Below are 19,666 nucleotides of genomic sequence, written 5' to 3'. Positions count from 1 at the left end.
TACCCATAGAAATACAATCCGATTGAGGATCAAATTTTACCTCAAGGTTATTCAAAGAAGTTATGGATAGCTTAGGAATAAAACAATTTAAATCAACTGCGTACCATCCAGAATCACAGTGAACGTTAGAAAGGTGGCATCAGACATTAAAGACAATGTTGAGGGTGGATTGTCAAGATTATCCAGAGGATTGGGATAAAGGAATCCCATTCGTACTGTTTGCAATTAGGGATGCACCGAATGAGTCAACCAAATTCAGTCGTGTTGAACGTGTTGGTCATGAGGTAAGAGGACCACTTAAATTGATTAAAGAAAAATTGGTGAGTGAGAAATCGGAAATTACATTATTGGATTACGTGTCAAATTTTAGGGAACAATTAAATAGAGCAGGTGAATTGGCTAGACAACATTTAAAAGTTGCACAAAATGTGATGAAACAGGTAGCGGACAAGAAATCCAAAGTTCGTAGTTTTGCCAGTGGAGATAAGGTTTTAGTGTTGTTACCAGTGGTAGATGAACCTTTAAAAGCTAGATTTTGTGGACCCTTGTCAGATTGAAAGGAAATTAAGTGAGGTGAATTATGTGGTACAAACACCAGATAGAAGGAAGTCTCACCGAGTGTGTCATGTGAATATGCTTATAAGGTATGTTAAAAGGGAAGGAGAGAAAAAGGAGGTTTTAATGATTCTAACTCAAAGTGATGAACCAAATCCAGATGACTGTGAATTTGACATACCTCAAATTAAATTGGAAAATGAGGATGTTCTTAAAAATTGGGATAGATTGTTGAGTTACCTTCCAGAGGAAAAACGGACTGACCTGAAAGAGTTAGTGATATCACGTGAACAAGTTTGTAGAGATATATTGGGAAGTACTAAAATGGCTATACATGATGTAGATGTGGGAAATGCTGTTCCAATCAAACAACATCCATATAGACTTAACCCTTTAAAATTGGCACAGGTTAACAAAGAGATTGAGAGTATGCTTAAAAATGGCATAATTGAAGTGGAGTGCAGCCAATAGAGCTAACCTATAGTGATGGTACCTAAACCAGATGGTACCCAACGGTTGTGTGTGGACTATAGAAAGGTTAATGCAGTTACAAGAACGGACTCGTATCCTATCCCACGTTTGGAAGATTGCATTGAGAAAGTGGGACAATCAGCTTTAATTTTCAAACTGGATTTACTTAAAGGTTACTGGCAGGTACCTTTATCCGAAAGGGCGAAGGAGATTTCAGCTTTTGTGACTCCAGATGGTATATACCAATTCAAAGTTATGCCATTTGGCTTGAAAATGCCCCAGCCACATTTCAACGGTTAACTAACAAAGTTGTTTCAGGATTACCCAATTGTGCGGTATACATCGACGATCTGGTAATTTTCAGCCAGACATGGAAAGAACATTTAAAACATCTGATGGAGTTATTCGATCGACTTCAGGAGGCGGGTTTGGTGATAAACCTAGCCAAAAATGAATTTGGTAAGGCCCATGTCACTTTCCTTGGCCATACAATCGGACAGGGTCGAATGGTCCCACGGGATGTGAAACCAACATTTATTGAGGAGTTTTCAATACCCTCGAGACGAAGGGAAATAATGCGATTTCTTGGCATGAGTGGATTTGATCGAACATTTGTGCAAAGATTTTGTGGCGTGATTGCTCCACTGATGGACTTGCTGAAGAAACGTCAAATATTTCAGTGGACAGCAGACTTTTAACAGGCATATGGCTGCCTGAAAGCTGTGATAACCAATGCTCTTGTGTTGGAGAATTGCAAGGGACTCTGCAATCAGATTGAACTAAAGTATCTGACTTTAAAGAGAAATGCCGAGGCGTAGAGAAATGGACGGATCGTGCAGAGACCTTCTTGTTCAAAGAGACTGTCAATCAGGAAGGATTTCAGTTGGAGGAAGAAGAACAAAAATGGACTATATTATTGTACCTGTTTGCTTGTGTTGTTTTTTTTTAAAACAAAAAGTATATTTACTGTGTGCATTTCTTAAAGAATGGTTAAGAAGTGAAAAATGAAACCATTTTGGAAGTTGATACTTATTTTTATTTCTTGGGGGGAGGTGTCACGTGAGAGTACCTTTAAGAAATGGGTGTTTAAGAAATGTACCTTTAAGAAATGGGTGCTTACTACTGCAGTGATGTCAGAGTGTGGGTGGAGCTGGGCTGTCTGTCAGTTTTTTACTTTCGTTTTTGAGCAGGCTGCAGAGTGTGTTTTAGTTTCGATTTCAGTGTTGGAGCTGAAGTCAGATCAAGCAGGTGTTCTGCTGTTCTCTCTGCCATCAAAAGACTAAGGTTACTGGGTTACGGTGATAGGGTGGAGGCGTGGGCTTAAGTGGGTGCTCTTTACAAGGGCCGGTGCAGACTTGATGGGCCTCATGGCCTCATTCTGCACTGTAAATTCTATGATTCTATAAAACGGGAAAGGTGGCCAGTCCATGGCTTGCAATGAAAATTAGAGATAGTGTTCAATACGAGAAGCATACCAATTGACAAGAAAAACAACAGGCCTGAGGATTGGGAGTACTTTAGAATTCAGCAAAGAAGGACCGAGGGATTGATTTCGAAAGGCAAAATAGAGTACGAAAGTAAGCTTGCAGCGAACATAAAAACTGACAAAGTTTCTGTCGGTATACTAAAGGAAGTGGCAGTGAGATAGTGGATCCATTGGTTATAATATTCCAAAATTCTCTGGATGCAGGAAAGGTTCTATCATCATAGAATTTACAGTGCAGAAGGAGGCCATTCGGCCCATCGAGTCTAGTGGATTGGAAAAATGCTAATGTAATGCCCTTATTCAAAAAGGGAGGGAGATACAAAGTATGAAATGACAAGCCCTTAGTTTAACCTCTACCTTTAGGAAATTGTTAGAATCCATTATGAAGGAAGTAATATTAGGACTTTTGGAAAGTCAAAATGCAATCCATCCGAGTCAGCATGATTTTATGAAGGGTAAATAGTGTTTAACTAATTTGCTAGAATTGTTTGAAGATATAACAAACCAAGTGGAGAATGTACATCCGGTAGATGTATATCTGCACTTCCAGAAGGCATTTGATAAGGTGTCGCATAAAAGGTTAATACACAAAGTAAGATCCCATTGATTAGGGTAATTTATTAGCTTGGATAGAAGACTAGCTAACTGACAGAAGGCAGAGAGTCGGGATAAACGGGTCTTTATCTGGTTGGCAAGTTGCAACTAGTGGGGTGCCACAGGGTTCGGTCCTCTGGCCCCAAATATTTACAATAGGTATTATATTTTATTTCTGCCATTACAATTTTTGACCTATGGACGAGTTAAGGACATGTGCCTTGAAGGCATCCAATAATCTATCTCGGGCAGAAGCAGGCGAGATCAATGATGACTCGGTTTGATTGATTTGGTTGGCGGCCAATGAACCGGGTCAAAATGCTGGGCTTTGCCGGTAACCACTGGTGATTGGTTCTGATTTCTCAAGAATGTTTCTCAGTTTCCAACAATGCTGGGTTGTTAATTTTATTTTTGGTTCTGAAGCTGGAAGGATCAACTCTGATTTCCTCTTTCTGATATGATGAAAAATTTCTGAAAACCCAGTGTAAGACTTCTCTCTTTCCAGCAAGGTGGGATGTCATTTTATTGAAACTGCAAAGGGTTGAGGTCAAAACCCAGGCTTGAAGCTGGGTTTGATGTGAGACAAAGAATCTTAAGCGAGAAGTAGACTCACTCTAAGATGGATCTTTGAGTTGAAGGCCTAGTTTAATAAAAGCTAAAGTGTCTCTCCGGAAGAAATGCTATTGCCTGTGAGTACTCAATGAATATTTCTGCTAGAACAGTGTTCTTCAAAGTCTGGGGCGCGATCTGCAGGCGGGTCGCGCAGGTCGGCCGGCGTGGGTCGCGATGGTCGGCCAGCGTGGGTCGCGCAGGTCGGCCGGCGTGGGTCACGAAGGTCGGGCACGCATGCGTAGTGCGGCCGATATTTTTTTTAACGGTTGCAGCTTTTTGTTTATTAAGTTCTGTAATGGTTTTTATTCATTTATTTTATTCATTAAATTTTTATTTTTTTCATTTGTTTTATTCATTTTATTTTTTTTTTACAAGTTTCATTTTTTTTCATTTATTTTACTCATTTAAAAAAAATTTTTTTAAAAATATTTTCGGGGGGGGGGGGGATTTATTTGATAAAATTTTACAGGAAAAAAATGCAGAACTTTGGACAGATGGAGACTCCATTCTTTCCGACACCGGAAGGCTTCACCTTCATCCAACAGGTTCCATTGGAGGAGCGTGTACGTGGGCCAAAGGGACCCAAAACCATTTCCTCCATTTCTATCAGCAGCAAACAAGGTAAGAGAAAATGGTGGGTTGCGCAGGTCGGCCGGCGTGGGTCGCGCAGGTCGGCCGGCATGGGTCGCGAAGGTCGGCCAGCGTGGGTCGCGAAGGTCGGCCAGCGTGGGTCGCGAAGGTCGGCCAGCGTGGGTCGCGAAGGTCGGCCAGCGTGGGTCGCGAAGGTCGGCCAGCGTGGGTCGCGAAGGTTGGCCAGTGTGGGCCGCGAAGGTCGGTCGGGTTGGGTCCCGAAGGTTGGCTGGTTGGCAAAAATGGGTCCACGGAAAAAAAGTTTGAAGAACATTGAGCTAGAAGACCATCACCAACTGTACACAGGTGGCTTCAATCAATCAGCATGCTGGGAGGAAAGCCTACTGCAAAGAATTCAATATTTGACGCAAAGTCTCTCATGTCTTTGACCTTCCTCCTTATATTTTTACCTTTTCCACCCCTCTGTGTTTTTCTGCCTTGTGTGTGTGGGTAGAGGGATTATTCAGTTGCAATTATTACTTGTTTTATCCTTATTCCTGTTATAAATAAACAGTAATTGTGTTTCAACTTACAAACCTGGTGACTGTAAATTATTGGGCAGCTATGGGCCAAAGAATTTGGGATTTTTTAATACGAATTATTGGTTAATTCATTTTACTGGGACTGCAGGGCCTCTGGGGCTGCAATGGACCGCGCACTAGCCCAGGGTGTTGTAACAATCGATTAGGTGAGTGGGCCAAATTTTGGCAGATGGAGTTTAACGTGGGTAAGTGTGAGGTGAACCATTTTGGTCGGAAAAATGGAGAGGCAACTTATTTTTTAAATGGAGAGAAACTTGAGTGCTTCAGTGCAGAGGGATCTGGGTGTCCTCATGCATGAATCTCAGAAAACTAGCATGCAGGAACAGCAGGTAGTCAAGAAGACAAATGGAATTTGGGTCTTTATAGTTAAAGGGATAATATATAAAAGTAGGTAAGTGTTGCTGCAACTATATAAGGCATTGGTGAGATCGCACCTGGGGGACTGTGTACAGTTTTGGTTCCCTCTTTTGAGGAAGGTTGTAGTTGCATTAGAAGCAGTTCAGAGGAGGTTCACTAGATTGGTTCCAGAGATTCTGCACTGTAAATTCTATGATTCTATGGGGGTTTTCCTTATGAAGAGAGATTGGGCAGTTTAGGCTGATACTCTCTAGAGTTTAGAAGAATGAGAGGAGAACTAATTGAGGCATATAAGATGATAAAAGGTATTGACAAAATAGACGTAGAGCAAATGCTTCCACTTCTGGGGCAATCTAGAACAAGAGGTCATAGTTTACGGTAAGGGGTAGCAGATTTAAAATAGAGATGAGGAGAAATTACTTCTCTCAAAAGGTGGTGAACCTGTGGAATTCGCTACCCCAGAGTGCGGTGACTGTCAGGACTTTGAGTAAATTAAGGGAGACGTTAGACAGATTTTTAATTAGTAATGGGTTGAAGGGTTATGAAGGACGGTGGAGTTGGGGCCGAGAAGAGATCAACCATGATCATACTAAATGGCGGAGTGTGTGGGGAAGTGAGAGTGAGTGAGTGTGTGGGGCAATGAGAGCGAGTGTGTGGGGCAGTGAGTGAGTGAGAAAATATGTGGGGCAGTGAGTGAGTGAGCGAATGTGTCTGGCAGTGGGAGTGAGTGTGCAGTGCAGTGAGTGTGAGTGAGTGAGTGTTTGGGGCAGTGGGAGTGAATGAGTGAGCGTGTGGAGCAGTGAGTGTAAATGAGTGTGAGTCAGAAAATGTGTGTGGACAGTGAGAGAGAGAGAGTGTGGGACAGTGAGAGAGAGAGTGTGTGGGGCAGTGGGAGAGAGAGAGAGAGTGTGTGTGGGTCAGTGAGAGAGAGAGAGAGAGAGAGAGTGTGTGTGGGGCAGTGAGAGAGAGAGTGAGTGTGTGGGGCAGTGAGAGAGAGAGAGTGAGTGTGTGGGGCAGTGAGAGAGAGAGAGTGTGTGGGGCAGTGAGAGAGAGAGAGAGAGAGAGTGTGGGGCAGTGAGAGAGAGAGAGTGTGTGGGGCAGTGAGAGAGAGAGAGTGTGTGGGTGTAGCGCACAATGACTTACGAGAGAGACGAGAAGTGATGAAGTCGATTCAGGCTTTATTAAGCGAGACTTGTCCCCAGCAGTTCAGCAACAGAATGAAGCGGCGGGGAGAAGCTCGGGTTCTTATACTCCACCTTCAGGGCGGAGCCAGGAGTCAGCAGCCAACCAGGACCCGGGATCTGTCAGCCAATAGCATCACGGCTTCACAGTCCCACATGACCCCTAATACATACCACCACATTCACCCCTTGTTAAAAAGGAACCCGGCGGGGTGGTGGTTCGCATGGTGGTAGGGGTTTACAAGGCTGGCCCTGGAAGGAAAATTTCGGACATGTTACTACAGTTTTGGCCCTACACTGGGCTATGTACAAGTTTGTGAAAACTATTTACAATATTAGCAAGAAAACATTTTTTTGTTACAATACAACAACATTCTTGGTGTCACGCGGATGCCACGAGTCGAGCGGGCGGTCTGGTCTTCCTCGTCGATCGCCTCAGCCCCGGTGGTGGTGTAGGTGCTTGTTCAGGCGTTGTCGTCTCCGAGAGCGTTTTGGTGTTTGTTCCTGTTTTACTCCTGGGCGGGCACGGGAGGAGGACCGATCCCCCCAGGAAGGGGGCGGTCGCGGGGTGCGCCGGTGGCAGGGAGGGGATGATCGGTGTCGGGGGGGGGTGTGTGTTGCCGGCGGGCGCCAGGTCCCGCAGGGAGACCGTGTCCTGTCGGCCGTCGGGGTACGCCACGTAGGCGTACTGCGGGTTCGCGTGGAGAAGGTGAACCCTCTCGACCAACGGGTCCGATTTGTGCGCCCGCACATGTTTCCGGAGCAAGATGGGTCCTGGGGCCGCCAGCCAGGTCGGCAGCGACGTTCCGGAGGAGGACTTCCTGGGGAAGACAAGGAGGCGCTCATGAGGTGTTTGGTTAGTGGTGGTACACAGCAGCGACCGGATGGAGTGGAGAGCATCCGGGAGGACCTCCTGCCACCGGGAAACTGGGAGATCCCTGGACCGTAGGGCCAGCAGGACGGTCTTCCAGACCGTGCCGTTCTCCCTCTCTACTTGCCCGTTCCCCCGGGGGTTGTAGCTGGTCGTCCTGCTCGAAGCTATGCCCTTGCTGAGCAGGAACAGGCGCAGCTCGTCACTCATGAAGGAGGACCCCCTGTCGCTATGGATATACGCGGGGCAACCGACCAGTGTGAATTTGGTGCCAAGGGCTTTAATGACTGTGGCCGCTGTCATGTCGAGGCAGGGGATGGCGAAGGGGAAACGAGAGTACTCGTCCACCACGTTCAGGAAGTATGCGTTGCGGTCAGTGGAGGGGAGGGGCCCTTTGAAATCCAAACTAAGGCGTTCAAAGGGGATGGAAGCCTTGATCAGGTGCGCTCTATCCGGCCTGAAAAAGTGCGGTTTGCACTCCGCGCAGATGTGGCAGTTCCTGGTGACTGTACGGACCTCCTCCACAGAGTAGGGGAGGTTGTGGGACTTTACGAAATGGTAGAATCGAGTGACCCCCGGGTGGCAGAGGTCCTCGTGGAGGGCTTGGAGGCGGTCTATTTGTGCGTTGGAACATGTGCCGCGGGATAGGGCATCGGACAGCTCGTTCAGCTTTCCGGGAAGGTACAAGATCTCATAGTTGAAGGTGGAGAGCTCGATCCTCCACCTTAAGATCTTGTCATTTTTAATTTTCCCCGCTGTGCATTATCGAACATGAAGGCTACCGACCGTTGGTTGGTGAGGAAAGTGAATCTCCTGCCGGCCAGGTAATGCCTCCAATGTCGCACAGCTTCCACTATGGCTTGGGCTTCCTTTTCCACTGAGGCGTGGCGGATTTCTGAGGCGTGGAGGGTCCGGGAGAAAAAGGCCACGGGTCTGCCCGCTTGGTTAAGGGTAGCCACCAGAGCTACGTCGGATGCGTCGCTCCCGACCTGGAAGGGGAGGGACTCATCGATGGCGCGCATCGTGGCCTTTGCGATATCCGCTTTGATGCAGCTGAAGGCCTGGCGAGCCTCTGTCAACGTTTCAGGGCTTTGGAGCAGTGGGGGAGGGGAAATTCCATAAGGGGGCGCATGCGTTCGGGGTCGGGGCCTATTATCCCATTGCGCACTACGTATCCCAGGATGGCCAACCGGTTTGTGCTAAAAACGCACTTTTCCTCGTTGTATGTGAGGTTCAGGGCGTTAGCGGTCTGGAGGAATTTTTGGAGGTTGGCGTCGTGGTCCTGCTGATCGTGGCCGCAGATGGTTACGTTGTCGAGATACGGGAACGTGGCCTGCAACCCGTGCTGGCCAACCATTCGGTCCATCTCCCGTTGGAAGACCGAGACCCCGTTTGTGACACCAAATGGGACCCTTAGGAAGTGGTATAGACGCCCGTCTGCCTCGAAGGCTGTGTACTTGCGGTCACCTGGGTGGATGGGGAGCTGGTGGTAGGCGGACTTGAGGTCCACGGTGGAGAAAACCTTATACTGGGCAATCCGATTTACCATGTCGGATATGCGGGGGAGAGGGTACGCATCTAGCTGTGTGTACCTGTTGATGGTCTGACTATAGTCTACGACCATCTTTTGCTTCTCCCCGGTCTTTACTACTACCACCTGGGCTCTCCAGGGACTATTGCTGGCCTGGATTATGCCTTCCTTCAGCAACCGCTGGACTTCAGACCGAATAAATATCCGGTCCTGGGCGCTGTACCGTCTGCTCCTAGTGCCGACGGGTTTGCAATCTGGGGTGAGGTTTGCAAACAAGGACGGCGGTTCAACCTTGAGAGTTGCGAGGCCGCAGATAGTGAGTGGGGGTATTGGGCCGCCGAATTGAAATGTTAGGCTCTGCAGGTTACACAGGAAATCTAATCCCAGTAATGTGGGCGCGCAGAGTTGGGGAAGGACGTAGAGCCTGTAGTTCTTAAACTCCCTCCCTTGCACCGTTAGGTTCGCGATGCAGAACCCTTTGATCTCTACGGAGTGGGATCCTGCAGCTAGGGAAATCTATTGCGTGCTTGGATGGATGGTCAGAAAACAGCGTCTTACCGTGTCTGGGTGAATAAAACTTTCAGTGCTCCCGGAGTCAATCAGGCATGGTGTCTCGTATCCGTTGATCAGCACCGTTGTTGTCGTCGTCTGGAGCGTCCGGGGCCGCGATTGATCCAGTGTCACCGAAGCCAGTCGTGGTAGTAGTGTCGCGGTGTCTTCTTCAGACCCCGTGGAGCCGTCGATGCTGGGGTCCTTTGTTGTCAACCAAGATGGTGGCGTCCATGAATCGCACGCGGCCGGGGGTGGACAAAATGGCCGCCCCTATGGATCGCACGTGGTCAGGGGTGGACAAAATGGCCACCCCCATGAATCGCACGTGGCTGGGGGGTCACAAGATGGCGGCGCCCATCCTCCCCTCGTGGTGCCCGGGACCCAAAATGGCGGCACCCGCGGGTCGCACATGGGGCGCTGGGGGGGTTGGGGAGCGTTTGGGATATGCTGGGCTCGTTCTTCTCCGGGGATTGCGGCGACCCCCCGGGACCGGCACACTGCAGCGTAATGGCCCTTCTTGCCGCAGCTTTTACAAATAGCTGCGCGGGCCGGGCAGCGCTGCCGGGGGTGTTTCGCTTGCCCGCAGAAATAGCAGCGGGCCCCCCGGGATGGTCTGGCGCTTTAACCGCGCAAGCCTGCGAGGGGGGGGGGGGGTTTGTCGCGACGGGGGTCCATGGAGCCCAAGGGGCTGCCGCGCGGTCGGGGCCGTAGGCGCGGGCGTTTTGCGAGGCCACATCTAGGGAAGCTGCAAGGGCCCGTGCCTCTGAGAGTCCTAGCGACTCTCTTTCTAAAAGTCTTTGGCGGATTTGGGGAGAGTTCATACCTGCCACAAAAGCATCGCGAATTAGCATGTCCGTGTGTTCGATCACGTTCACCGGCGGGCAGCTGCAGCCCCGTCCCAAAATTAGCAGCGCGGCGTAGAATTCTTCTAGCGATTCTCCGGGACTTTGCCGTCTCGTTGCGAGTTGGTGGCGCGCGTAGACCTGGTTAACGGGCCGAACGTAGATGCCCTTCAGTAATGCGAGCACCGTCGGGAAATCATCTGCGTCTTCTATGAGAGGGTAAATTTCCGGGCTTACCCTCGAATGCAGGACTTGCATTTTCTGGTCTTCTGTGATCCGGCCGGGGGCCGTTCGGAGGTAGCCTTCAAAACATGCTTGCCAGTGTTTAAATACTGCTGCCGGGTTCGCTGCGTGGGGGCTGATCCGCAGGCATTCCGGGGCGATCCGGAGCTCCATCGTCTTTTAAGCTCGCTTAATAAATTGTAGCGCACAATGACTTACGAGAGAGACGAGAAGTGATGAAGTCGATTCAGGCTTTATTAAGCGAGACTTGTCCCCCGCAGTTCAGCAACAGAATGAAGCGGCGGGGAGAAGCTCGGGTTCTTATACTCCGCCTTCAGGGCGGAGCCAGGAGTCAACAGCCAACCAGGACCCGGGATCTGTCAGCCAATAGCATCACGGCTTCACAGTCCCACATGACCCCTAATACATACCACCACAGTGGGGCAGTGAGAGAGACAGAGTGAGTGTGTGGGGCAGTGAGAGAGAGAGAGAGTGAGAGTGTGTGGGGCAGTGAGAGAGAGAGTGTGTGGGGCAGTGAGAGAGAGAGTGTGTGGGGCAGTGAGAGAGAGAGTGTGTGGGGCAGTGAGAGAGAGAGTGTGTGGGGCAGTTAGAGAGAGAGAGAGTGTGGGGGCAGTGAGAGAGAGAGAGAGAGAGAGAGTGTGTGGGGAAGTGAGAGTGAGAGAGAGAGTGTGTGGGGCAGTGAGAGAGAGAGAGAGAGAGAGAGAGTGTGTGTGGGGCAGTGAGAGAGAGAGTGTGTGGGGCAGTGAGAGAGAGAGGGAGAGTGTGTGGGGAAGTGAGAGTGAGAGAGTGTCTGGGGCAGAGAGAGAGTGTGAGGGGGACAGAGAGAGAGAGAGTGTGTGTGGGGCAGTGAGAGTGAGAGAGTGAGTGTGTGGGGAAGTGAGAGAGAGAGAGAGTGAGAGTGTGTGGGGCAGAGAGAGAGCGAGAGAGTGTGTGGGGAAGTGAGAGTGAGAGAGAGAGTGTGTGGGGCAGAGAGAGAGAGTGTGTATGGGGCAGAGAGGGAGAGAGTGTGTGAGGCAGAGAGAGAGAGAGAGAGTGTGTGGGGGAGTGAGAGAGAGAGAGAGAGAGAGTGTGTGGGGCAGTGAGAGAGAGAGAGTGTGTGGGGCAGTGAGAGAGAGTGTGTGGGGCAGAGAGAGAGAGAGTGTGTGGGGCAGAGAGAGAGAGAGAGAGTGTGTGGGGCAGTGAGAGAGAGAGCGAGAGTGTGTGGGGCAGTGAGAGAGAGAGTGTATGATGCAGTCAAAGTGATTAAGCAAGTGAATGTGACAGTGAAAGTGCGTCACAGAGTATATGGAGCATTGAGAGTGAGTGAGCGAATGTGTGGGACAATAAAAATGAGGGAGTGAGTGTGTGGGAGAGTGAGTGAGTGAGCTAGTGTGTGGGGCAGTGAGTGTGAATGAGTGAGTATGTGGGGCAGTGAGTGTGAATGAGTGTGAGACAGTGGGCAAGGCTCCCAGTTCCTGAATTCGCACTCATTCTCCCCAGCCTACAGCAGCATATATACATGCACGATGGTGGAGTGTGAGCACATTGAGCTGGAAACGCACACTGCAACCTCTCTCTCACCTGGTCATTTCTTTGAATTGCTCTTTTTCTCTTACAAAATTTATGCTATGACATTGTGTGGTAGTATGTATTGGCGGTCATGTGGGACTGGAAGCCCTAATGTCATTGGCTGACAGATCCCGGGTCCTGGTTGGCCGTTGACCTCAAGCTCCGCCCTGAAGGCGGAGTATAAGAAGCCGGAGTCTTCCCCCGCAGGCCAGTTTACTATCGAGCTGCGGGGGAACAGACACGCTTAATAAAGCCTCATCGACTTCACTCTATTCGTCTCACGGAGTCTTTGTGCGCTACACATTGCTTTCATTTTGCCCAAGTACTTTTTATTTTCTTAATATCTCAACATACAGAAATTCAGGGATTGTTCTGCCTAATGTTACCTTTCCGAAATATGTCGAGGACCCGGGTTCGATCCCGGCCCCAGGTCACTGACCATGTGGAGTTTGCACATTCTTGTCATGTCTGCAGCACGGTAGCACGGTAGTTAGCGCAGTTGCTTCACAGCGCCAGAGATCGGGTTCGATTCCCTGCTTGGGTCACTGTCTGTGTGGAGTCTGAGCATTCTCCCCTTGGCAGCGTGGGATTCCTCCGGGTGCTCCGGTTTCCTCCCACAGTCCAAAGATGTGCAGGGTAGGTGATTGGCAATGCTAAATTGCCTCTCAGTGCCCAAAAGGGTACGTTGGGTTACGGGGATAGGGTGGCGGCGTGGGCTTAAGTAGGGTGCTCTTACCAGGGGCCAGTGCAGACTCGATGGGCTGAATGGCCTCCTTCCGCACTGTTAGTTCTCTGATTCTATGTGCAGGATAGGTGGATTGGCCACACTAACTTGCCCCTTAATTGGAAAGAAAAAAATCGGGTACTTGAAATTTATTTTTAAAAACTCTTTCCGAAATAGGTACATCTTGCTCCTTGAGTGAGAAAAAAATGTGAATATGGCCTCCCGATTGAAAGGTTGGACAGCCTGCTGTGGGTTAGGCCCCTGCTGGAGAACTGTGTGCAGTTCTGGCCACCACACTCGGAAGTGATTACACTGGAGAGGGTGCAGAGGAGATTCACCAGGATGTTGTCTGGGTGGGTTTGTTTCAGCTATCAAGAGACTGGATAGGCTGGGGTTGTTTTCCTTGGAGCAGAGAAGGCTGAGGGGGGATCTGATTGAGGTGTATAAAATTATGAGCGACATAGGTAGGCTGGACAGAAAGGTACCCGTTGGTGGAGGGGGTTAATAACCAGGGCATAGATTTAAGGTCATGGGGGTTTAGAGAAAATCTTTTTCACCCAGAGGGTAGTTGGAATCTGGAATTCACTGCCTGAAAGGATGGTAGAGGTGGGAACCCTCACAACGTTTAGCACTTGAAATGGCTCCAGACCAAGTGCTGGAAAATGGAATTAGAATAGTTCGGTGCTTGATGGTCGGTGAGGGCATGATGGGCTGAAGGGCCTCTTGCCATGCTGTAAAACTCTATGACTCTATGACAATATAATTTAAACCTAGATAATTATGAGTCGATTCAATAGGGTTTGGAGTGATTGAGTGTGTGGTGCAGTGAGAATGAGAGGTTTTTCCGGTGGTTGGGAGGCCAAAAATAAGGGACAAAGGGCTAATCATTTAATACTGAGATGAAGAAAGATTACTTCCCTCAAAGGATTGTGAATCATTGGAATTCTCTTCCTAGAGGGCTGTTGATGTTCCATCGTTGAATACATTTCAGGCTGGTATAGTCAGATCTTTGGTCTTTTAGGGAATTAAGGGATGGAGGGAACGGTGGCAAAATGGGAGTTGTAACCCAAGATCAGCCATACTTGTATTGAATGGCGGAATAGCAGAGCATATGGAGCATATATGTTCTACTTGTGCTCCCATTTCTTGTGTTCTTGTGTATTGCTGGACGAACATTGGATCCAATGGATATCAAATATAGAATAAATGATCTGAGAACTTGTATCACAAATAAGGCTTGGATAAAACCAGCCACAATGGAGAAATCCAGTGCACTGAAGTTTTTCAAAAATTACATCATGGTCAGGATTTTATGGCCATGGCCTGTCTGCCCCTGGTAGATGCAGCGGGTCATTTCAATTGTTTATTTTGGCAGAACTGCAATGTCCCGCCGAGCGGGAAGGACCATAAAATCCTTGTCCATGTACCCTTAATGTGTTCAACACAATCCATTCATCCTAATTGTGCATCTGAGAGTCTACCTTAAATACCAAATGGATCATCATTTGGAGTCCCATCTTGCCTGGATATTTCCCTGCAGTATTGTGTGGTGACAAATTAAAAAGGTTGGCTCCCGTTTCTGTACAGAGAGCATGGATCAGCATTTTCTTCCCAACTCCAGAGGGTCCTGCCAACAACAAGGACTTCACAATTGGAGCTTTCTCATGCACAGCCTGAGAACCTGCAAAAGGAACACAACTCAATCAGGGATACTGAACTTCACAGAAATGTACTTGTGATTCAAGTCTAACTCTGATTCATTCAACCATCGAATCTTGATATCTAAAACTACTTCGACCATTTAAACATAAAGGTCTGAAAACCTGGACGGTGGAAGGGTGATCTAATTGAGCTGTTGAAAAAGGTATTGAGATTTTATGGAGTAGATGCAGAGAATCTATTTCTTCTGATGGGGAAATTTGGAACAAGAGGGCACCATCTTCAAAGTAGAACTAGACATCACAAAGAGTGATATCAGAAATCAGAAACACGCAGGACTGTGAAATCTGGAGCTTACTTCCGTCAAAGGATGTGCATGCCTTGGAAATTCGACTTTTCAGGACTGAGATTGATAAGATTTCTCAGGTTAGGACATCAAGGGGGATGGATCGAGGTTGGGAAATGGATTCAAGGCATATATGAGCCTTGAGGGCCTGACTGGTCTACTCTTGTTCCCAATTTATATCAGAGCAAAGCAAGCAAACGGAAGATACTAATGAATTTATATAGTGTAAGAGTCCTTCCTGCTTACTTCCTTTGTTTCTATTGAGACCACAGAGGAGTCCACATGAGAGGCATAAAGAAACTGGTTATTTATTATCAAAGTAACTAACAACACGCTGTACACGGGCCCCAGTCCAGACTTCTCTGCACGGCTCCCACTTGGGCCGAACTTTTATGCATAGTGTCCATTGCTCCACTGATGGGGCCCCTCTAGGGAAGCTCGTATTTAACGAGACTCACGGGGAGACTAATTAACCCGGTAGGCCTTGGGCGGGTTATAACAGTTCTCATTTCATTTCTTTTAATTTAATTATTTTTGGTCCATGGACCCAGAATCAGAATGTGCCTTTAAGCAGAAGAGTGCTTCCTAGGACAGTGTGTTCCTACGTTTTGCATTTTGGAGAGGAGAAACAGACTCGTGGCAAGTGAATCTTAGGAACCAGCTTTGGAGCAAGTTTGTTTGTTTGTTTGGTTTGCAACCTGTGGGTTGGCCAAGGATAGTATTCTGTCTGTGATGCTTTCTGAGAGAGCTTGGCAGAAGTGTTTAGACCTTGGAAGGAGAAGGAATGTGCTCCCTCTCTTGCTCAAAGAACTGTTTTATTGCTCTAAAAGCAGTGAGCAGTGGCACATCATTTCTGTAAACTTGAAAGGATCCTGAATCTACAGAAAAAAAAATAGACAATCTTGCCAGAGAAAATCATGATCCGTTAATAGGCTAGCACCAACGCCACGTGGAACTTGAGGGATTCCAATGAAAAAGGGTGTCTGATTCACTGGGGTCGGGATTGCCGCATATTAGCACTCCATCCCCACACACACTCATCTCAGCGAACAAGATGGCAGCACGGAAAGCGGCACCCCAGTTCGCAGGTGCAGAGCTTGAGACCTTACTGGATGCCATGGAGGAGAGGTGGGCCACCCTGATCCCCAGGGTGGGAAGCAGGCTGCCACCACCCACCACCGTACACCGGGCATGGGCGCAGATGGCAGAGGCTGTAAGCACCATGGGCCCCACCGCAAGGACCAGATAGCAGTACAGAAAGAAGATGCACAACCTCTTCAGGGCGGCCAAGGTGGGTAGGCAGCACTGTGCCCCTGCAAAAACCCCGGAACCACCACCCCCCCCCCCCCCCCCCCCAAACTGGAGAGTGACTGAACTCCACCCACCGGCAGCGTGTGTTCACCCCACCCTGCACCACATGTCAGCACTCACACCATCCGCCATGGCCAGGTGCCTGGCCCAGGCCACCAGCTGCCCATCTCCTGTGCTGCCATGTCCAACTGTCTAACACAATCTGTCTCCTCCACACCCTCATCTCTGCAGGAGAAGGCGGCCCCTCATCCCCATGGATTGGCAGGCACTGGACCTGGTTGGTAGGCCTGGAGAGAGGGCAGTCACCGAGGCAGAGGTTGGCATCAAGGCCAAGACCTGAGGCACTCTATGCGGATGGTGGCCAAGGCACAGGACAGGGATTCCCTGTCACAGGCAGCTATGTACCTGGGCCACCTGGACATTGGAGTGGCGCTCCAGAGCTTGGCCCAGTCACATTGGATTATGGCTGAGGGTGTCGTCAGCATTGCCTGGGCGATGGCTGACCTGTGTCACTCCTGGAGTGAGGGGGCACAGTCCCAGAGGGAGTCCCTGTGCTCCCTGGTCGAGACAAGAGCAGGCCTCCAGGCACCAGGTGGCGGGGTAGCCCCCGGAGTTCACTCCGGTCACGCTCCCGTCCCACGGTGTAACCTGGAGGCCGTCGGGCATCTCGAGGGAAGAGGAGGTTATATGGCCCGTACCAGTTACGCTCGCAGGGGAAGGGCTAAAACACCACAGCGCCTCAGACCGCCCCCCCCTCGCCCAGTCCCTGGTGCATCTGGTGGGCAGCAGGCAGAACAGGGTGTGGCAGCAGGCCATTTGGGACACCCGAGCGGCTGATGGGCCGACCCAAGCCAGTCGCTCCAGAAGATGGCCGCCAAAGGGGTCCCAAGTCACAGGGCAGGATACCTCCTCCGCTGATATACCACCTGATGTGTTGGGTGTTCTGGATCCGTGGAACACATACAGGCCACCAACACTTAAAATAGTGCAACACTATTTTATTAGGTCAGAAACTGTTGAACATACTTTCACTGTGGGTGAACACGATAGTAGATTGAACTAAAGACCTATGCCTATCCTAACCAGTCTATGCACTCAGCACATGGTGAAGATCTGTGCTGTAAGCTGTACGCTCTGTCCTACTAGGAGGCTGCATCTCGAATGAGCGGGAACTCTGATGCCCCCTGTCTTTATAGTGCGTGTGCTCTAACTGGTGATTGGCTGCGATGTTGTGTGTGTTGACTGGTCTTGCTGTGTGTCCATCAGTGTGTGTGTCTGCACCATGATATACTGGTGTATATTATGACACCGCCTGAGGATCCACCTTGACGTAGCGTTAGGCCCTATAAGGCCAGAAAGGTAGACACCAGTTAAGTTGACACGGGTGCAGCACGTGGGGTAGCTTCAGGGGCAGGGCACAAACCTTTATAGTGATGTTCACATGTTATTTTCAAAATACACACCTGTGCTCAAAAGTTCCAACCTGCCTCGTTGCTCTGTCAGAAGGGTGTGAGGGGTGTGCTAGTTGCAGAGGGGCACTCGGGGGAGGGTGCAGGTGCAGGTGGTCATGGGCTGGGGCACCAGACTGGATCCCTCAAATTTCCCTGGAACCTCTCACCTTCCCCTCCTCGGGCCTCCACATCGGTGTGCGGCCTCTGGATAGGCGTCATCAGTCACGACTATAGCAGATACCCCGTCGCCCAGGAGCCAGCCCCTCAACTGGGTGTGCGCCGTGAAGGTGTATCGAACCATCGAGTGTGCCAAGATGAAGGCGGTGTGCATGCTGCCTGGGTATCAGGTGTAGATGTGCAGGTCATGGTCACACACCAGCTGCACGTTCATCGAGTGGAACCCCTTTCGGTTTGTGTAGAGCGGCCTGTCATGAGCCGGTGCTCGAAGTGGGACATGCATTCCGTGGATCACCCCCTGGACCATGGGGCATCCCGGCGATGGTGGCGAACCATGCTGCCCGTGCATCCTGGTGGGCTTGGTCCACATTGAAGCTGATATATTGTGCCAACCGGGCATATAGGGCCTCCTTGACGGTGCGGATGCACCTGTGCATTGAGGTCTGCGAGATTCTGGACAGGTCCCTACTCGGCGCCTGGAAAGACCCCGTGGCATAAAAGTTCAAGGCGACCATCACCGGGAGTGAGTATCCTCCCTCATCCTCCGCGGTGCCAGATGCGCCATGATCCGGCAGATATACCGTTTGGTCCCCCTGCTCAGCCTGAGTCTTCAACGGCACGTTTGGTACGTCCTCAAATGACAGGCGCTGCCGGTACACACGAGGCCTGATGCGGCGCCTCCTTCCCACCTCCTCCTTGACCTGTTGCGCGGCCTGCTCTCTATCCTCACCAGCTGGCTCCTGTTTCTCTGGGGCAGGCTCAGCTGCTGCAGGGTCCCCCTCGAGCATCTCCTGCTCACAGAGCCTCAGTGCATTCCCCAGGGCTGCAGCTGCTAGGATGAAGGCCACCTTTCCTGATTGAATTCCAAGGTCCATTGTCTGCAGTGGGTGAAAGGCAGAAATGTTAGCATTGTGCGCACCTCTGTGCCCAATTAGGTCCAACAGGCTACAAAGTGGCCCCAGCCTGCACTGCAGCCCCTGCCTCCATATTCCCCCTTCCCTCCTCTCCCATCCCCACGCCCACACCCGTTCCTCCTGGCACTCTGCCCTCCACACCCCTGGCCACGTCGGTGCCTGGCACCTTGGGGGCCTCTGGCTCTGGCACACGTCCCTGCTGGCTTGGGCACACTGTTGGCTGTGGGGCACGCATGCCAACAGTGTGCTTTGCAGCCCCCGTCCAGTGACCTCTTATAGGGGATACTGTCGGTGCCCCCCTTGGGTACGAAGCGTGACCACTCTGGTATCACTCTGCGCAACCCCAGGCCACAGTGGGCGGTCACTTTGGTGCGCAGCAAGATGGCTTCTTTGTAGGCGGTCCCTGCCTGGACGCCACGGACCCGGGGGAGGGCGGTCACCCTGATCCCAACCCCAACCCCATGGCCCATCCGCTGGTCACCCCCACGACTGCTCCATGCCCTGGTAATGTGTCCCCCTCCCCCCCCCCCCATCCCCACCCACCCCAGCCCTGCATATGTCCAACCTCCTCTCTCCCTCAGCAGCCACGGTACCTATTACCCGATTTTTAAAACCACAAGTGAAACCCGTCGGCGGTATTTTTCCTGGCATAGGCGGAGCATCGCAGGGGCCCCGGAGAATACCAGGTTGGGCCCATTAATGAGGTGCCAACGGCATTCACTGTACATGCAGAGTAGAATGCATTGCGCCGCTGTTGAGGCACCAGAGCATGGCATTCTTCGGTGCCCGTCGCGGCCACGATTTTTGCCTCAGACGTGATTCTCTGTCCAATTGCGTTTCGCGATTCCGGCATCGGCCAACGGAGAATCCTGCCAACCATATGTGCATTTTGGGAGATAACATGATTAAATATTGTGGTGATGCACTCACACACAAAGCAAGGATACTTAGGGTGTTTTGCCTGTTACTTTGTAACTTCACAATAATCGGGATCCCTTTTGATAAGTTATCTCATCTTTAAAAGGCCATTGTTGGAAATGCTTTCCGACGAAATAGAAAGAAAAATGTC

General features: G+C 50.3%; 1 protein-coding gene across 2 annotated transcripts in view; it reads right to left on the bottom strand.

The window, feature by feature from the left end:
- LOC140396113 (dynein regulatory complex protein 11-like) overlaps positions 1–19,666 on the bottom strand; it is a 291,112-nt gene that overhangs the window by 24,792 nt on the left and 246,654 nt on the right. For both annotated transcript variants that reach the window (XM_072484239.1, XM_072484248.1), the window contains exon 15: positions 14,221–14,420. In XM_072484239.1, coding sequence (XP_072340340.1) covers positions 14,221–14,420 — 200 coding nt within the window. The remainder of the gene's footprint in view (positions 1–14,220; positions 14,421–19,666) is intronic.

The sequence above is a fragment of the Scyliorhinus torazame genome, chromosome 2 (assembly GCF_047496885.1).
Source record: "Scyliorhinus torazame isolate Kashiwa2021f chromosome 2, sScyTor2.1, whole genome shotgun sequence".
NCBI lineage: Eukaryota > Metazoa > Chordata > Chondrichthyes > Carcharhiniformes > Scyliorhinidae > Scyliorhinus > Scyliorhinus torazame.
Note: the sequence above shows the minus strand (reverse complement) of the source record. Positions and strands in the feature narration are given on the sequence as shown.